Source organism: Orcinus orca, chromosome 3, assembly GCF_937001465.1.
Source record: "Orcinus orca chromosome 3, mOrcOrc1.1, whole genome shotgun sequence".
Classification (NCBI taxonomy): domain Eukaryota; kingdom Metazoa; phylum Chordata; class Mammalia; order Artiodactyla; family Delphinidae; genus Orcinus; species Orcinus orca.
In genome coordinates, this window is record NC_064561.1 from 151441997 (window position 1) to 151461713 (window position 19717).

Sequence of the window (19717 nt, forward strand, 5' to 3'; positions counted from 1 at the left end):
ACCCAAAAAGACCACCAAATAAGGAATACCCAGCGCCCTCCCGGATTCGCCACACCCCTTTCCCTTCTTCCCCTATAAATTCTGCCCAAACCCTCGCCCGGGCGCGACTTCTCTGGCGCCTTTCTCTCGGACCAGTGAACCTCGCCCGGGAGCGTTCCCAAATAAAGCTTGTTTAAGCTCTCCTCCGTTTCTTGGTGCCGTTCCTTACAGTAACAAATGTATTCTTAGAATCACAAATTTTAACATAAACTCAGCGACTTGCATATAAAGCCAGCTGATTATCCTTACCCCACGTGGCCACGTTCCTGGCTCGGCGAACGTTGCTGCGCTTCTTGAGAGGATGTAGACAAGGCGGCCCCTCTAGTCAGAGGATCCCAGCTCAGCTGCTCTGGCGGCCTCTTACTGACTGCAATTCCCCATCGCAGCCTTCTTACTTGCTGTCTTATCATACAGAATAAGCCACAGTCAGGCTGTGTGACAGGGGAAATTTAGACCTACTTGCTCTCCCCAGCAATTATTTCTCGTAATGCCGCCCAACCACTACCTTCCGCTCTCAAAGAGTTGCCCCCCGCCCCCCCTTGATGCCTCTCTTTCCATCAGTCCTCCACTGGCCTCCATGGTTCATCTCTATGGTTCAAACACAGCCATGTTACTTGGGGCAGAGAGACCTACTGAGGGTTTTAGGGAAAAAGAGTTCCAGAGAAAAATTATGTTCAAGAACTCGTGAAGAAATTACAGATTTGTTTATCATTGTTACTCCTGCTGTTTGCCTCACTATTATTTGCACATGTAATTGGTTTTCAACTTGTGTTTACTTTAGGATAGAGATTCAACGATGTTCACAGACTGCTTAATGGGCCAGCGCTACTTTGAAGCGCTCTGAATCACATTATTTTGCAATTCAGCGCTCTGCCCTTTAACCCAACAATGAGAGCCAGTGTTCTGCTGGTAAATCAGGGACGTTTAGCTTGGCTGACCTTGCTAAGAAGGCAGTTTTACCAGAAAAGAGGAAAATAAAAAATCACAGATGGGAAGAAAGAAATAGGCTTCCAAAGAAAGAAGCCAGGGGGATTGCTTCTTGGAATTGTCCCCTTGCCGCCATAGTTTTAAAAGTTAAAATCAAGACCAGACACTTCTTCTGGAAACCTCAAGAGACTCCAAGATTGCAGCAATTTATTTTCTAAAAGTGTTTTATTATCACTTGATTTAGTCCCCAACTCTGCCACTCTCCTTCAGATTACCTAAGTATAAAACTAGAGAATGCATGTCAGTCACACATGGTAGCATCCTGTGAGCTAATCAGGAGATTTGATCTACACCCCTGACAGAAAGCAACTCTCTGACAAGCAATCTTCTATAGCTGCAGTCTGGGAATTATCATTTCTTGGAATTTCTCTTTCTTTCTAATTTACTGCAGGTATCCCTAAGACTGGGACAGTAGAAAACATGGGTAGAGTCAGGAGCAACATGAGGGAAAGACAGTGGGGTTCATTACAAAAATGTACGTGCGTTTGCATACATATGAAAATCACCAAGTCATGACCTGAGAAATGGCGTTTACTTCTTAACTCTACTTTGTCAAACTTTATTTGTCCAAAAAAAACCCAATCTTACTTATTTGTATTCCTTCTGGACACACCATCCTGGATTTTACTTATTGAATTGTGTGGTTATCCTGAAAGCAAGATAAATTTGGAGAGCACGATTTTCTACATATATGTGACTCATAGTTTCTTTTTCAATTTGGGAGCCACCGAAAAACACAAGATAAGAAATCCTTCCTTCTACCCTACCTACCACTTCCTCCAAATATTCTGAGGTAAATCTTGAGGATTAAATTGACCAATGCCCTAATACTTCAATTGAACATTGGTCAAAAAGAAGCTCAATCTTAAAAATGGGAAACCTAGAGAATTGCTTATTAGTCTGCAGGACAGTTTAACCAGGACTTTTAAAATTTTTCTGGGAAAGATGGGGGAGTTGAAATTTATCTTTACCTTGAGTCCAGTGGAATTATAAGAAAGTCATTAATTATCCCACATCCAGCCCTCAGTGACTCTGCTTAGGGCTGGGATGGTAAGAATGTGCCAGACCTGTGGATGGAGGTAGACAGGACTGTGGGGCTATTATCCAGTCTGTAACTTCCATAGAGGATGGAATGGAGCCCCGTGACAATAGCAGAAAGGTATTACTAAGAGATGAAGATGGCTAAATAGCAAAGGGCCAAATATTGAATGACAAATCAGGTTACACTATATCTGGAAGACCCTGGGTAGCCAGAAGAAGTTCTTGAACAAGGTAATAAAATAATAACTTAGTATTTTAGCATGTAATTACCAGATTAGATAAACTGGTAAGTCAGACAGTAGGTGATAGACTTTTGGACTCAGGAGCTATTATAAAAAGAAATGACAGGGTGGTAAATTACTAGTAAGGAGATTGAATCAGTAATCAGAAACCTCTCAACAAACAAAAGTCTAGGGCCAGATGTCTTCTCCGGTGAATGCTACCAAACATTTAAAGGAGAGTCAATACCAATCTTTCTCAAAAGCTTCCAAAAACTAGAACACTTCCAAAATCATTTTATGAGGCCTGCATTACCCCGATACCAAAAGCAGACAAGGATGCTACAAGACAGGAAAGTTACAGACCAATATCCCTGATGAATATAGATGCAAAAGTCCTCAGCAAAATATTAGCAAATCAAGTTCAACATTATATTAAAAGGATCATACACCATGATATGCTTGAGTGAGATTTATGGCATAACTTAGTTCATAGGAATCTAGATCAACTTTCTCTTCTATGAAATATCATGTCAACCAACTGCATTGATGACATGCGGATTGGACCTAGTGAACGAGAAATAGCAACTACTCTAGACTTATTGGTAAGATATTTGTATGTTAGAGGTTGGGAAATAAATCTGACTAAACTGAGAGTATCTCAGTGAAATTTCTAGCGGTCCAATGGTGTGGGGCCATGTGGAGACATCCCATCTACAGTGAAGGATAAGTTGTTGCATCCTGCCACTCCTACAACCAAGAAAAGCACAACGTCTAGTGGGCCTCTCACTTCACAGCAAAAAAAAAAAAAAGTGCTGCAACAGGCCTTAGTATTTTGGAGCCAAGCCCTGCCATCCTCTGCAAATAAATACTCTTCTTTCAAGAAACAACTCTTGGCTTGCTATTAGGCCTTAGTAGAGACTGAACACTTAATTGTGGGCCACCAAGTTACCACGTGAGCTGAGCTGCCCATCATGAACGGGGTGTTATCTGACCCACCATGCCAGAAATTTGGACATGCACAGCGGCACTCCATCATCAAATAGAAGTGATGTATATGTGATTGGCCTGAGCAGGCCAAAGCGCATAAGTAAGTTATATGAAGAAGTGATGCAAATGCCTATAATCCTTACTCCTGCTACACTGCCTTCTCTCACCCATGTTCACCTATGGCCCCATGGTACACGATGAGCGCCATGATCAGCCGACAAAGGAAGAGAGAACTCATGCCTGGTTTACAGATGGGTCTGCACAATATGCAACCACCACCCATGAGCAGACAGCGGTGACGCTACAGCCCCTTCTCTGAAAACAGCAGTGAAGGGAAATCCTCCCAGTGGACAGAACTTTGAACAGGGCACCTCATTGTCCACTTTGCTTGGAAAGAGCAGTGGTCAGACGTGCGATTATATACAGATTCCTGGGCTGTGTCCCATGATTTGGCTGGATGGTCAGAGACTTGGAAAGACATGATTGGAAAATTGGTACCAAGAAAATATAGGGAAGAGGAACATGGATAGACCTCTCTGAATTTTCAAAAAATATGAAGATAGGGCTTCCCTGGTGGCGCAGTGGTTGAGAGTCCGCCTGCTGATGCAGAGGACATGGGTTCATGCCCCGGTCCGGGAAGATCCCACATGCTGCAGAGCGGCTGGGCCCGTGAGCCATGGCCGCTGAGCCTGCACGTCCAGAGCCTGTGCTCCACAACTGGAGAGGCCACAACAGTGAGAGGCCCGCGTACCGCAAAAAAAAAAAAAAAAAAAAAAATGAAGATATTTGTGTCCCATGTAAATATTCACCAAAATGTGACCCCAGCAGCAGAGAGCTTTCATAGTCAAGTAGAGAGAATGACTTGTTCTGTGGAACCAGTCAGCCTCTTTCCCCAGCCATTCCCATCATAACCCCATGGGCTCATGAACAAAGTGGCCATCGTGGCAGGGATAGACGTCACGCTTAGACTCAGCAACATGGAGTTCCACTCACTAAGGCTGACCTGGCCACAGCCACCACTGAGTGACCAGTCTGCCAGCAGCAGAGACTAACACTGAGTCCTCAGTACAGCACCATTCCCCAGGGTGATCAGCTAGCTACCTGATGGCACATTGATTACATTGAACAAAACATCTAGTATGGAAGGGGTAGTGTTTTGTTCTCACTGAAATTGACACTAAGCGTGCATATGGATTTGCCTTCTCTGCATCCAATGCTTCTGCTAAGACTACCATCTGTGGACTTACAGAATGTCTTATCCACACATCATTGCTTCCAATCTAGGAACTCACTTCACAGCAAGTGCTGCAATGGGCACATGCTCGTGGAATCCACTGGTGTTACCATGTTCCTCATCATCCTGAGACAGCTGGTTTGACAGCATAGTGGACTGGCCTTTTGAAGATTTAGTTACAGTGCCAGCTAGGTGGCAATACCTTGCAGGGCTGGGGCAAGAATCTGCAGAAGATTGTATGTGCTCTGAATCAGCATCCAATGTATAGTGCTCTTTCTCCCATCCACTGTTCAGAAATCCAAGAACCAAGGGATGGAAATGCGAATGGCATCACTCACCCACTGGCGTCACTCACTGTTATTATCCCTAGTAATCCATTAGCAAAACTTTTGCTTTCTGCTCCCATGATCTTATGCTCTGCTGGCCTAGAAGTCTTAGTTCCAGAGGGTGAATGCTTCCACCAGGAGACACAAAAATGATTCCATTGAATGGGAAGTTAAGACTGCCACCTGGCCGCATTGGGCTCTTCAGGCCTCTGAATCAACAGGCAAGGAAGGAAGTAACTGGGCTGACTGGAGTGACTGATCCTGACTACCGAGGAGAAATTGGACTACTGCTCCATAGTGGAGGGAAGGAAGAGCATGTCTGGGATACAGGAGATCCTTTAGGGCCTCTCTTAGTGATACCATGCCCTGTGATTAAGGTCAATGGAAAACAACAACATCCCAATCCAGGCAGGACTACTAATGGCCCAGACTTTTCAGGAATGAAGGTGTGGGTCACTGCATCATGTAAAGAACCACAAGTAGCTGAGGTGCTTGCCGAAGGCAAAGGGAATACAGATTTTGTAGCTGAAGAAGAGAGTTAAAATACCAGCTACAACCATGTGACCAGTTGTAGAAATGAGGACTGTAATTGTCCTGAATATTTCCTCTTTATTTTGTTATGAATTTGTGTGTGTATATTAAGCAAATATCATTTTTTTCTTTCCTCTCTTATTTCCTTATCATGCAACATAAGATTATTTACTTTATATCATAGTATTTAAGTATTGTTCATTTTACATCATAGTATTTAAGTTACAGGATATCAAGGGGAAGTGTAAACATCCCTCAAGTTCTCAACCCCTTCTTCTGGGGAAAGGGTTAGTATGTTTTCAGTTGTATGTAAGATAGTTGTATCATGTGAGATGGAATTCTGACCTTATTATTATCTTTATTTGGAGATTAAGTATGGTTTATAGAGATGTGTATGGGGGTTAATAAGTTAAGCCAAGTTAATAAGGGGTGGACTTGAGATGATTAATTTTCTGTGTCAACTTGACTGGGCTGTAGGATGCCCAGGTATATAGTTAAACATTTTTTCTGAGTGTGTGTGTGACGGTGTTTCCAGAAGAGATTGACATTTGAATTGGTGGACTGAGTAAAGCAGATTGCTATCCCCAATGTAGGTAAGGATCAGTCAATCCATCGAGGACCCAAATAGAACAAAAAACAAAGGAAGTTTGAATGCTCTCTCTCTCTCTCTACCTAATTGCTTGAGCTGAGACTGGTCTCCTCCTGACCTTGGAATGAGGCTTAAACCATTGGCACTCCTGGTTCTCAGGCCTTCAGAGTTGAACTGGAATTTACACCAGGGGTTTTCTGGATCTGTAGCTTGCAATGGTAGATCATAGGACTTCTTAGCTTTCATAATCACATGCGCCAATGCCTTATAATAAATTATATATATATAATTGTAGGGTTCTCTGAAGAACCCTAACTAATACACTCTACTTATATGTACAATATTTATATACAGTACTTCTAAAATCAAATGAAGACTGAAGTAGCTATATTAATACCAGACAAAGTAGACTTCAAAACAAAGAATATATCAAAGAGACATTTGACTGGCAACAAATGGGTCAATTTATCAAGAGGACATAATAATCCTAAAAGTTTATTCACCTAAATCTACACAAAGTTAGAGATCTCAATACTCTCAGTAACTGATAGAACAAGCAGTCTGAAGATCAATAAGGATACAGAAGACTTGAACAACACTACCATGTTGAACTTACTGACATGTGTGGAACACCCCACTGAACAACAGAAAGCAACTACTTTGCAAGTACACATGGAACAGTCACCAAAATAGACCATATTCTGGGCCATAAAACAAATCTGTACAAATTTAAAAGGATTGAAATCATACAAAATATGTTCTCTAATCACAGTGGAATTGAACTAGAAATCAATAACAGGAAGATGTCTTGAAATCTCCAAAATATTTAGAGAATTAAATGTTATTCAAGAAAGAACAAGCCAGTGTTTATTAAATCTCCATATCCTCAAGATCAAAATCTTGGCAGTCCCATTCCTAGGTGAGTATACCCCTAGACCCATCCAAACACACACACACACACACACACACACACACACACACACACACAGTAGATTCATGGAGCATTAGAGCTTTAAAAATTTATTTCAATCCATTTTAAAATATCAGTTTGAGAGGGCTTCCCTGGTGGCGCAGTGGTTGAGCGTCCGCCTGCCGATGCAGGGGACGTGGGTTCGTGCCCCGGTCCGGGAAGATCCCACATAACACGGAGCGGCTGCGCCCGTGAGCCATGGCCGCTGAGCCTGCGCGTCCGGAGCCTGTGCTCCGCAACGGGAGAGGCCACAACAGTGAGAGGCCCACATACCACAAAAAAAAAAAAAAAAAAGCTTAAAAAAAAAATCAGTTTGAGAAATTCATCATATTTATATAGCTGAATCTTTCTGAAAAGTTATGGAAATTAACTACTGTGTTTTTATTTCAGTAACCAAATCTTATCTTGAATGTTGGCTTATTTTTGAATAGGACCAAGTATTGCAAAAAATTTAGAACCTGTTAACGTCCTATATCAACAAGAAGTTCTATTACCATCTTCAACATATCAGAATAGTGGTTAAGAGTATGATCTACTGAACCAAAGGGCTTGGATTTGAATCCTGTTTCCTCCATTTGTTATCTGTGTGAAGTTGAGTAAATCACTTACTTAGCTTCTTTATGCCTCCATTTCCTCATTTGTAAAGTGAGGCTAATAATAGTACTTATTCCTAGTGTCCTTGAGCTGATTGAATGAGTTAATATAGGTAAAGTGCTCCCAGCAGGTTTAGGTTTAAATATTAATGTTGCTCTTTTCCTGTATTTGTGTCTTTGCAATCCACAGCCCAAGACTAAGTTCCAATGTTCCTGCTCAGAAGAGATGGTATATCCTAGCCTGAGTTGCTTGGGACTTGTATTAGGCATTTAAAACACTGTCATTATAATGTGAGAGAAAAATGTCTCCTAGAATATGTAGGCAGAATATATCACGTTCCATAAATTTACTTTGCTCTCTTTACATTATTTGCCAAGATTGCCAAAGGGCAAGATCGTGAGATAAGATTCCTCACCAACCCACTGGATGAAGCAACAGGTTTGACCAATAAATTACAGTAACTTATGGTCCCTTCTATGGGCTAAATGTGTCCCCTCAAAATTCATATGTTGAAGCCTTAATCCCCAAGGTGATGGTATTTGGAGATGGAACCTTTGGGAGGTAATTAGGTTTAGATGAGGTCAGAGGTCATAAGGGTAGGGCCCCCATGATAGGATTAGTGCTCTTATAAGAGGAAGAGACAAGAGCTCCCTCTCTTTCCATGATGTGAAGATACAGCAAGAAAGCAGCTGTCTGAAAACCAGGAAGAAGGCCCTCACCAGACACCCAATCTACTGGGACCTTGATCTTGGACTTCCCAGCCTCCAGGACTGTGAGAAATAAATGTTGTTTAAACCATCCAGTCCATGGTGTTTTGTTATAGCAGCCAGAACTAAGACATTCTTGTTCTCTCTCACACCAACATGGGAAAGACTGTTGATCACAGATTAGAATTCCCAGTCTGCGTTCCAGGGAACTGTTAGCTGCAGCCACCCCCGCTGTTAGAAGCAGGAAAAACAATCTCTTAATAAGCCAGCATCCCAAGATCAACTTTTCCAGAACTTAGCCTTGCTTGTCAATATCATTTTAATCTCAGGAATTTCTGTTTCTTCCTTAAATCCTCTGCCTCATTCTCTATTGCAATTCTCAAGAGCGAGCATCCTCACCCTCCATCAATCTTCCACAGGGGACATGAGACAAAATCTCCTAACTGTATTCAAAAGCAAAAAGGGAGAGAATTAAGAGGCCCACACTTCCATGGCACAAAAGATTAGTATTTCAGAATACCTGCCCTGTGGGTGTCTCAAGAGAACACTCCCACACTGCACATGAACCTGCCCCTGCCTGGCAAGACACAACTCAAACATAACAGCCACGTGTCCCCAGGACAGTAAAGGGGCCAGCACTCTAGTGAAACGAGATGAGCACCACCCTGGGAGGCAGAAGAGCCATTTCTAGAGTAAACCAGCTATGTCACAATGGATAATAACTGTAAAATGGCCGTTTTATTGAGTATATACAGCCAGTGTCCTGAGTCACAGCGGGAACAGAACCATATCGTCAAGTCCCTGCCCTCACTAGTCCAGAGGAGGCTTGGAGACCAGATCTCCTCAAAGGTGGCTTTCTCTCACATTTAATGAATCTGTGCACCACGTCCGTGGGGAACAGCCAATCACTGCATTTTTAAGAGACTCCAGACACTTAGGAAGTCTCCTCATCATCCTACCAAAGTATTTAATCCTACGGGGCCACAATCATCCCATTAGAGAGCTTGTCCGGGTTTACATCACACCTGACATCAGCAATTCCCCCCTCAACACCCCGGTGCTCAGTGTCTGTGCAGAGAAGAGTTTCTGGACTTAGAGTTCAGTGGGGGCCCTTTATGAACTACTGTTATGGTACACACTGGGGATGCATATGATCTAATAACACACCAATCCTGAGACTTTCATGTTAATCAGTTTCTCCTGAGGGTGTCTGGTAAAACTTTCCCTTGATGAGAAAATTCCACTTCACTACTACAGAAAATTCCTTTGACCTGTCTGTGTTCCCAGCCCACTTGGTCAGCTGATTATTGCATAACAGACCCTCATCCAGCAGCACATCTGCTTTATTCTCTCAATCAATTGCTTCTCTGTCTTGAGCATCATTGATCTGTTATGTACTTGAGGCCCCTCCCCCGGGATTCAGTACCAGCCCCCTCTCATAGGGATGCACGGAAATAACAGTGATAACAGAGTAGTTCTTAATGTTTGTCCTTTCATAGGAAATTGTCCTCAGCCTGTGAATCAAAAAGAACATTTTATTGTTCCTTCTTGTGCCCACCTTTTCACCTTCAGCCCACCCCTTCTGAAACGACAGTTTTCCCATCTAGTCTTGTTAACCCTTGGATGAAAAAAGCAAATTTTTTTACATGATTGATGTTTTGAGGATAAAGCTGGAGCTTTGCCTGACAGGAATAAATAAAAAGACAAATTGTAGGCACTATGGTGGTCACAGCAGGGACTCCTATCATGCCATCAGCTTCCTTGTCCCCAAATGTGTGAACTGCCTGAAAGACCAAGGTAATTGAAAAGCATGCATATACCTCGGGTTTCTCAGATATTAACGGAAATTGCCTCCTACTGCGGTTGCTTTCTGGCTCAGTGATCTGAAAGAGAAGAGGTCATTCTATTCCTAGCTAAAGTATTGAATACACTTTAACTAGTCCATCAAGGAAGAAAAGTCTCAGTGGACTGGTAGGTAGCAGGACTAATGCAGCGGCTCAATTCTGCCACTCCTGTACTAAGGATGCTCCAATCTTCCCCTCTCTCCCTCCCCCGCTCCCTTCTTTTCATTTCTCTTCTCTCCTCTTGTGTCTCCTCCTCCTCTCCTACCTCAGAGAAAGAAAGAGTCGTAGATACACCTGAACACCCTAAGTATGTAACATCTTCCTTTATCTTCAAATTTACGATGACCACCTTCACTAGCTATTATACTCATCTTACAAATAATCCAAACGCCTGTGGTGGGTCAGTATGTGTGTGAGTATGAGGGTGTAAGAAATGTTGGTAGGTATAGAAAAAAATATAGAACAAATGATAAACTGTGGGGTCGGTCCAAACATATTGATGAATCCACATATCTTAACCAAAAGGAAAAGTGATTAATAATTTATGTGCAGCTGTTTCAGGGAATGTTGAGTAAACCAGCCGCTCAGCACCTGCAGCTCTGAGTGGCTACTTAACGACAGGATGGACTCACAAGTCCCATATGAAGCTGAGATTAGCAATGACCTGCCTAGCTGAGAGGGGGAGCTCTCAATCAAATGAGCCAGTTACCTGGCTTGTTGCTAGGCAACTCAAGAGTTCCAGCTCAAGAGTTCGCGTCCCCACTGTACCCCACCTGAATACCAAGAAAATTCCCTCTGTTTCAAGGGACTTACAAGCACCCTGGACTGTTGCTGTTGGGAGGGAGGTTCCATACAGAGCAGTTAAGATGGGGCTCAGTAAATCTCAGGGCATTGATAAGCAGCACTTCTGTTGGTCAATTATTAGGAAATGTGTAGGGTGTCACAAGAAGGCACACTCCGACGCAATTAGACCTTCCAAAGCAGCGTCTCTGCCCAGGTGACTTACAGTGTCCACTTAAAATGTGAGTGATGGCCAGTAGGATGTGACTGAGCTCCCATGGAGCTCCCTGAAACTGGTCGATGCACCAGCTGATTCCCTCCTCTCCCTCTGTCCCCTGCTAGGTCCAGATGACTTTAACTTCAGCACTTTCTGCCTTCTCTTCCAAGGCTAGATCCCAGCCCAGCCCAGCCCACCTGGGCTGAGGCAGAGGGAAGGGCAGATGGGGACATTCTCACACTCCCTCTGCTCTCATTGCAGTCAATTTTCATGGCATAAACAGTCCTCTCAGCTTTCCTCAAAGCCTTCTCTTCAGATGTTCAAGAACTTATTTTGGAAGTTTCAAAACGTGTTTGAAGTCTTAATGTTGAAAGTTACTTTCTTCTTGCAGCCCTGCTGCCACGATCCTAATTCGCGCATAGACAATGTGAAGGTCTCTGTCCAACTAGAGGAAAGGTCAAGTATAAGGATGTTCGGAAAACTTAAAAAGGCATGAAATTTCGTATTTCAAGACAGCAACTCTCTGCAACCTCATTCACTGGTCCCCTCCTTCTCTACCAACTATTCACTCATCCCTTGGATAGACCTGGAGGACATGATGCTGAATGAAATAAGCCAAATACAAAAAGATAAATACTGTATAATCTCACTTTTAGGAGGTATATAAAACAGTCAGACTCATGGAGCATAGTAGAATGGTGGTTGCCAGGGGCTAGGGGCAGGGGAAAATGGGGAAGTGATGGTCAAAAGATATCAAATTTCAGTTATGCAAGGTAAATGAGTTCTAGAAACCTACTGTATAGCACAGTGCCTGTAGCTATCAATGCTATAATGTACACTTAACATTTTCTAACAGGAAAGATCTTATGTTAAGTGTTCTTACCATAATAATAATAATAATGAGGGTGGGAGGAAACTTTGGGAGATGTTGGATATGTTTATGGTCTGGATGGTGGTGATGGTTTCACAGATGTATACTTATCCCCAAACTCATGTACAGCTCTTTACATGTCAATCATACCTCAATAAAGTAGTTCGAAAATTTTAAAAATATAAAAAAGAGCACATTAGCCATCCTTCATGGAAAGTCTTTAAAATTAAACATAACACAGATTTTAAAATTCCAAAGTATAGTATCTTTAATGAGTTTTTTAATCATTGTCATTTAAACTAAAGTTTCATTGAAATGTATCAGAAAAATACAGAGATATTATTTGTATATAAAAGCATATTTTAAATTCCATTGAAGCCCACTCATTTCATCAACTACAGCTGTTATTTTGTTTTGATGAAAGATGAATAGGGAATAAACAGATGGATCTACCTGTAGAGCACCCTGAAAAATCTAAGTACGTATCCACGTTAGAGAACACTTCTCCCAAATATGCAATCGCTCAATAGCTCAGGCATGAATGATGCTTCCTACAAAAGGAAAGGGGAGGAGGGGGACAAATTACAGGTCTTGTGTTTGGAAAACACAAGAAAAGCTCCAGAGAGAAGCCTCAATTGTAAATACTTGTTCTCAGACAAGAAAGTAGAAGGTGCCCCTGTGACCGTAACATGATGGATTCCACTCTGATAGCAGTGATTCAACCTCCTGACAAGATTAGGGATCTCTAGGTGTGGTGCTTGGCATGGAATCATTGTATCTGCCTTTTTCCATTCAAGGTCCCCTTTGTATTCAGTTTCACTGAGCGGAAGCCAGCCTCTCTAATCTTTCTGTTTTCATAATCAATTTGTAGGGTGTGTTCTGGTCGGTTCTTTTAATCATACTAAAAAGAATCATAGAGCATTCAGATTTCTCTAGTCCAACCCTCTAATTTTCAGATTAAAAAAAAGTCAAGGTCCAGAGAAGTCAGCAATTTTTCCAAGAACATACAGCTCCTTCAAAGGTTCATCAATATCCTTCAGCCTGACTGACATTTAAAAAGAGAAGAAAAAGAGGATCTGGATTCAGGTTTGGGAGAACAAAGGCTTGTGTAATTATGCAGGGCCTGGGGATTGGGAGAAGTGGACCCGGAGTGGAAGGAGAAAGAATGGGCCGCGTGCTGAGAAGCTGTCTACAGGGCCGGGCGTGCAAAGGTTTTAACTCGGCCACGGGGCTGCGAGCAGGCCCACCAGCACCGGGAGCTACGGGGCTTCGGCGGCGCAGGGCCGGATGCTGGTGACGGAGATGCTCTGACCTCGGCACCTCAGGACGCCGGCCTCACACTCTGTCATCGTCCGCTCCCTGCCATTCGCCTCCACGCAGACGCTGAACCCTGTTTCCTCGCACTCCGAGGCGGCTCTGCAGACACATTTGCTGCTCTGGGCTGGAAAAAGAAGCAAGAGAGGCTTGGTGGCCCATGGTGGAGGTGGGGAAGACAAGGCGCATCACGTCCAAAGTCGTGATGTTTGGTAATTGGAGAGCTGTAGACGCTCCTGCCTCGCGTGATGCAGTCAATTACCCTCCCCTCTCCCGGACCCCCAGGAAAAGCTGCAGGATTGGGCAAGGGAGGCATTTCGCTCCACTCCGACAGAATAAGCAGGTTTTGAGGCTGCTGCCAGGCTTCCTATCGATGGGACCCCCGCGGAGCGGTTCTCTCCTCCACGCGCTGCACAGGGGGGGCCCAAACCCCCGGTGTGACCCCTCAACGCCCAGACCAAATGCAGAGACCTCAGCAAAACGCCGGGCTGTGAGGCTCAAACAGAGGGAGACAAGAGAAGAATTAACTTGCTTTGAGAGAGAGAGGGCATGAGATGCAAAAGGCCTCATGCCCCATAAAGACCCATCAGAAACGAGTCGGGGAGGAAAGCCGTGTGTGCGCTGAAGGTGCGAGGCTGGAACACACCAGCCAGGCGTCCCCAGAAGGAGGGTAACCAGGTCTGCCAGACCACTGTGGTGACTGCCAAACCGAAAGTGACCCAGACGTGCCTATATGTGTCATCGTCTCTGCTGCAAATGGGACGGGAGTGAGGGGAAAGGTGCCCAGCGGGTACCGGCCAGGAAAAGGAGGGCCTGAGGATCTAGCAGAGACCTTACAGATCAAGATCGCACCGTCTGGCTCCCAACTTGACAGATGGGGAAACTAAGGACGGTGACTTGGCTCTGGCGACCCAACTCCTCCCCCCCGCGGAGGAGGGCTGGCCAGTGCTGGTTGTCAAGATCATTGTTAAGTGCTACCTGGACACAGCACCAGCAAGTATGGAATCACAGCTTGAGAATGTAGTACCTCCTTTTCTATTCTCTTCACATCCTTCTGATTGCTTCTAGGAGAAAGTGTCAGCTTGGCACGGGTGTGCTTTCAACACACCCCTGACACTTGCTAAACACCCTTTATCACAAGGAAGCTTCATCCTCCAAGCTTTGAGCAGCCTCTGGCTAGAATCTCCTACCTTGTTTTGTTTCATTGTATGTATTTTCATGGTTACCTAATATTTATGGCAAGGGACATTTCCTATTAAAAATGTGATATAACGTTTCTTCTTTTAAAAATTGTTATTTTTATGGGAGTCTGTTTCTTTTTGAATGAGTACATAATATGGCTAATACAAGGACAGAGCAAAAATCATGAAGGTGGAACGTGATGTTTGGGAGGACATTCAGACCATCAGGGAGAGTTCTTGATCGACCCCCTCCCCGGGGAAGGCAGTCAGGGAGGATAGTTCATGCTCAGACCAGTCGGAGTCTTTGATATCCTCAGGGATGTGCTTTGATCTGCCGCTAAACTAGAAAACTTCACTCCTATTACTTGAGCATTTTTGTAGCTACAAATATGAAATGCCCCTTACCGTCACATTTTCCCCATAGTGGACACACACCGCAAGCTTTCTCAGCTGAGGCAGGTAGAGTACAGCTCTGCCTACCAACAACAGTGTAATTTCTACCCTGACATTGGAGAACATGAATCTTGCAAACTGTCAGAGGCAGTATCCTTTTGCTTCTCTCATCTCGAGCACACACATCCAAGGAGGATCTGAAACAAATTTTTTAAATTACTTTATTTACAAGATTTTCTTTCTTCAAAGCTGAGAATGAGAAGTGAAAGGTGAGGCTCTGGGTTCGATGACTCAGATGTTGTCACCTACAGCAAAAAGATGGAACAGAAATGCAAATGCCCCGCATTACTAGGGCCCAACCCCCTCCAATCTTCAAAATGAACATATTTTGCTCTTTATTTACTCACAAGTTTTACAAGCTTAGATATCTAGTGTCAATGTAGTTTCATCTAGAACAGATCGGATACAGCAAATTAGAAGAGAAGGCAACGTCTGCTAGCCACAGATGGTAGATTGACGACAAAGAAGGAGACAGAAAATTAGCAAAGATCAAAACACTCAGAGGAATGGGAGTCAAATGGGACCACTGGCTGCAGAAGAAAGTACCTCCTCCCAAGCCAGCAGCCCTGAGAGTTCAGGTCCATATTATAGCATTATCCACAGCTGATGACTGAATCCTCAAGGGAAAATGAACTCTATTTTTCAACGCTATTTTTAGAGTATCTACGTTTACAAAATAGTTTAGAAATATCTCCATAAAATGGGTTACTTTTTTTCGTATGCATTGGTGTTAAAATAGTGCCAACTATTTGAAATGTCACTAATAAAAACAACCACATTTCTGAATGCTGATGGGTAAGGAAACAATTACTGTAGCGAAACCCTAGACAGCAAGGCTGTTTTGAATAATAAACAGAATCTATATTTACTTATATATATTTAGCTCTAATGTTTACTTCTCTGAACAAGAGTTAAATTTATTTGGACATTTACATAACAGAAACAAATCCTAGTATTTCTTTTTTATCTGTTTATTTAAACTTTACATAGAAGTACGCAGAACAGCTTAAAGGGCAGAGAACTTACAAGGCCATCTATCTTGTTATCAGTATCTGATGTTAAAACTCTTACCATATTTATAAACAGGCTGCAGATAAACTCAATGAATCAGAGAAGTTGGAAAGAGGATGAAAGTGAGTCAAAGCAAACAATGATTAATAGAGAATAACAGCACAGTCAGAAGATTCTGGGCTGACCATTTCCACTTATGCTATTCAGTTTTATGTTCTCCTTCACATGAGAAGTTACTTCTTATAAGATACCACCATAGTCATCATTACCCAATGTAGGTGTTCAAGAAGATGTGTTTTGGTGACCATACTAATTGAAAGCCAAGTAATTGGCTAATAATTTGTGTTTTGATTCTTAACCTTAAAGATGGCCAGTAAGTCCTGGGGACTGGATATCTTCCATTTGCCTCTCCAGATTCACCCTCCACTCTTCTCCACCCTGCCTGGGAGGCTGACACATATGGACCACATCAATAGACTTCCTTGTCCTCTAGCTTCAGGGGTGTTTGATCAATGGGGGAGTCTGGCAAGAGACTGGAGGGAGAGAAGAGGGTACAATGGAGGGTTTTATTCCCCTGGCTCACTGCTGGGGATCTCTGAGGGCCCCAAATGAGGGACTCAACTCTTCCTCAACTAGCGCTCTGTCAACAGGTTTTCATAAGTGCTCCTCTCTCACGCCTTCTGGCTTGGGCACGGAGATACTATAAACCCGAACTGCTACCAGTCCAGGAATACTGCCCCGTGGCTTGCAGTTTTCTTTACTCTGCCCACATTTCTGTAAATAGTCCCACCAGTAAACCTCCTCTTGTCTCAATTTAATCATGCCCTCTGTATCCAACAACCAGTAATTACTCCAGATATCTTTCTACAATGGAGTGATTTCAAGTGTGGTGGTGTTCTTAGAATGCAAATCTAGAAATAAACATATTTCAAGAATCAGAAAAGTGGCTGCTTTTGTTTCTCTTGGTATCTTTAAGAGTTTACGTCTCATGGGAATTTCAGCCCCAATCTCCTCAAGCTCTAAATCCTCAGGTGACGGTTTTGTCATTTTGCCCCATTTTATGTAGAGAACAAGCGGTCTCAAGCAGTCCTTCAGCCTTTCTCACCAGCCAGATTAGATCACTGCCTAACGCCACCAATGGTCAGTCCTGGTGACCCAGGCAAATAACAAGCAGCAAATGGACTGGACTGAAATGCAAAGACCCTTAACCCATGGTAAGTAACATCTTTGAGCTAACAGAGACTGGCATCTAAGAAATCATGCCATCTATTTTTTTAATTTAATTATTATTTGTTAATTTTTTTATTTTATATTGGGGTATAGTTTATTAACAATGTTGTGTTAGTTTCAGGTGTACAGCAAAGTGATTCAGTTATACATATACATGTATCTATTCTATTCAAATTCTTTTCCCATTTAGGTTGTTACATAATACTGAGCAGAGTTCCCTGTGCTATGCAGTAGGTCCTTGTTGGTTACCTATTTTAAATATAGCAGTGTGTACATGTCAATCCCAAACTCCCTAACTATCCATCCTCTGCACCCTTTCCCCCCGGTAACCATAAGTTCGTTCTCTAAGTCCGTGAGTCTGTTTCTATTTTGCAGATAAGTTCATTTGTATCAATTTTTTTTTTAGATTCCGCATATAAGTGATATCATACGATATTTGTCTCTCTCTGTCTGACTGACTTCAGTTAGTATGACAATCTCTAGGTCCATCCATGTTGCTTCAAATGGCATTAAGAAATCATCCCATCTATTTTAAATAAAACAGAGAAGAAGACAGAGCTTACCCACATTCATAAGGCATTTTACAAACACATCTTGAATTCTGCAGTTTCTCCCAGCGCTGACATTCAGGCACTTCCGGTGCCAAAGGGGCATCTAAAAGAAAACAATAATGGAGAGGCAATTATTAGGTGAAAAGCTTCTTCAGAGCAAACAAGGTATTATTTTAATTGTTGAACCAGGCTCTGTAATATTCTCAACTGCAACAAGTTTGTACAGTAAAAAATAAAGCTATAAAGCATTTTACAAGAGCTAGAGCATTCCTAGGACCACCCAATTTCATTGGTCATAATAGCTACCATTTCTTGAGCATTTACTCTTGGCCCTGCCCTTTTTATACATTGTGATATTTAATCCCCTTAATAAGTGCCCATTTAAGAGATGATGAAACTAAGAGACAGAAAAGTTAGGAAATTCATGCTAGTTAACAAATTGGCCAAGCCAGGATTGAAGTCCATGTTTGTCTGAATTGAAGGCCCATAGAGTAGGCTCCCTTTCATCAAGTACATGGGGGTTTAAAAACTGTTTGTTATGTGGACGTATTTTGCCCACTGTGCCTATAATGAGACAGAAAGCATACCATCACTTGACCTATACAAGAAGAACTCTCAGTATCTCAAGGACAACTATAATAACCTCTTACATGTAAATGTCCAAGTGGTCTCCCCTCAACAGTGACTAAATGTCTGGAGGTACTTACATTAATAAAATCCTTTCCTTTATTTTATGTTTCTTACAAACTGATAGAAAGCCAATCATCATTCCAGTTTTGACAGGAAAACACTTTGGTCCAACTTACAAGAGCATAATTTGCCACGGCCTAGGCTATGCCTGCCTACAATGTGAACAGTCTACACCACCCTGCAATTTCCACCTCCTGCCAGCTTCATTACAATGGAATTCAGTGGCATACACTTTTGCATCATAAAACTAGCTACCTGCTGGATATATCTATAAAGGTCATTTGTCTGCAGGATGTGTTTTTATGGGTGCACAAACTATGGAATACTTCCTTACTTCGGAAAACATAAGAGCTTTAGACATGACAGGAAAATCTCATGAACAAGGAAGGTATAAACTTGTAAAAATGGTAGCAAGGTGAAGTATGCCTGCCGTGTCCAGCAAGGTCTCTAGCAATTACTTATTCTTTAAACATTTTTCTTTGAAATGGTATTATCTTTTATTTTTTTTTACACAGCAGGTGCTTGTTAGTCATCAATTTTATACATATCAGTGTATACATGTCAATCCCAATCGCCCAATTTGAAATGGTATTATCTTAAATGCAACGTAGTATCCTGAATTGGATCCTAGACCATGAAAAGGATATCGGTGGAAAAACGGTGATGTATGAATAGAGTCTGTAGGGTAGTCAATAGTATGGTACTATTTAATATTAATGTCTTGGTTTTGACCAACTAAATTGTGTCAAGGTATGTAAGGTGTTAATATTATGGGAAGATGGGTAAAGGGTATATGGAAACTATACTTGCAAATTTTCTGAAATCCTAAGTAATTCCAAAATAAAATATTTTAATGGTATTATCTAGATCAATGCTTCTCAACCAGGGGCAAATGTTTGCCCCTGGGGACATTTGGCAATGTCAACAGACATTTTTGGTTGTCACCCCTGTGAGACGCTACTGGCATCTAGTGAGCAGAGACCAGGGATTCTGCCAAACATCAGATAAGGCACAGGACAGGCTCCCACACAAAGAATTATCAGGGCTCAAATTCCAGTAGTGCTGGGGTTGGGAAAGTCTGATCTAAATGGACCAAAACTGAAGTTCAGTGATTAAGCCATGTACATTAGTTCTGTATTATTATTAGCAGTTTATTTGCTAACTGTTCATAAGGATAGAATTTCAAATTTTAAATATTTTCTAAAAGTTATTATAATTTCTTTGCGGAAAATCGCTTGTAGAATTACCTACACCAAAGACTTTTGCATTTAAAAAGAATATAGCTTTGTTATCTTCATGGCTTGACTAACCAAGTAAACACACTCTTAGGACCCACCTACAATATGTAC

General features: G+C 42.4%; 1 protein-coding gene across 3 annotated transcripts in view; it reads right to left on the reverse strand.

The window, feature by feature from the left end:
* Window positions 1–12573: 12573 nt before the first annotated feature.
* The window catches only part of C7 (complement C7), a 54575-nt gene continuing 47431 nt past the window's right edge, over window positions 12574–19717 (reverse strand). The window contains exons 16-18 of one of the 3 annotated variants that reach the window (XM_004265964.3): window positions 17691–17781; window positions 14839–15023; window positions 12574–13379 (exon numbers count right to left, since the gene is read on the reverse strand). In XM_004265964.3, the coding sequence (XP_004266012.1) occupies window positions 13198–13379; window positions 14839–15023; window positions 17691–17781 (458 nt within the window). In that variant the 3' untranslated portion in view covers window positions 12574–13197. The other 2 variants (XM_033421207.2, XM_033421206.2) reach the window with 2 other exon arrangements.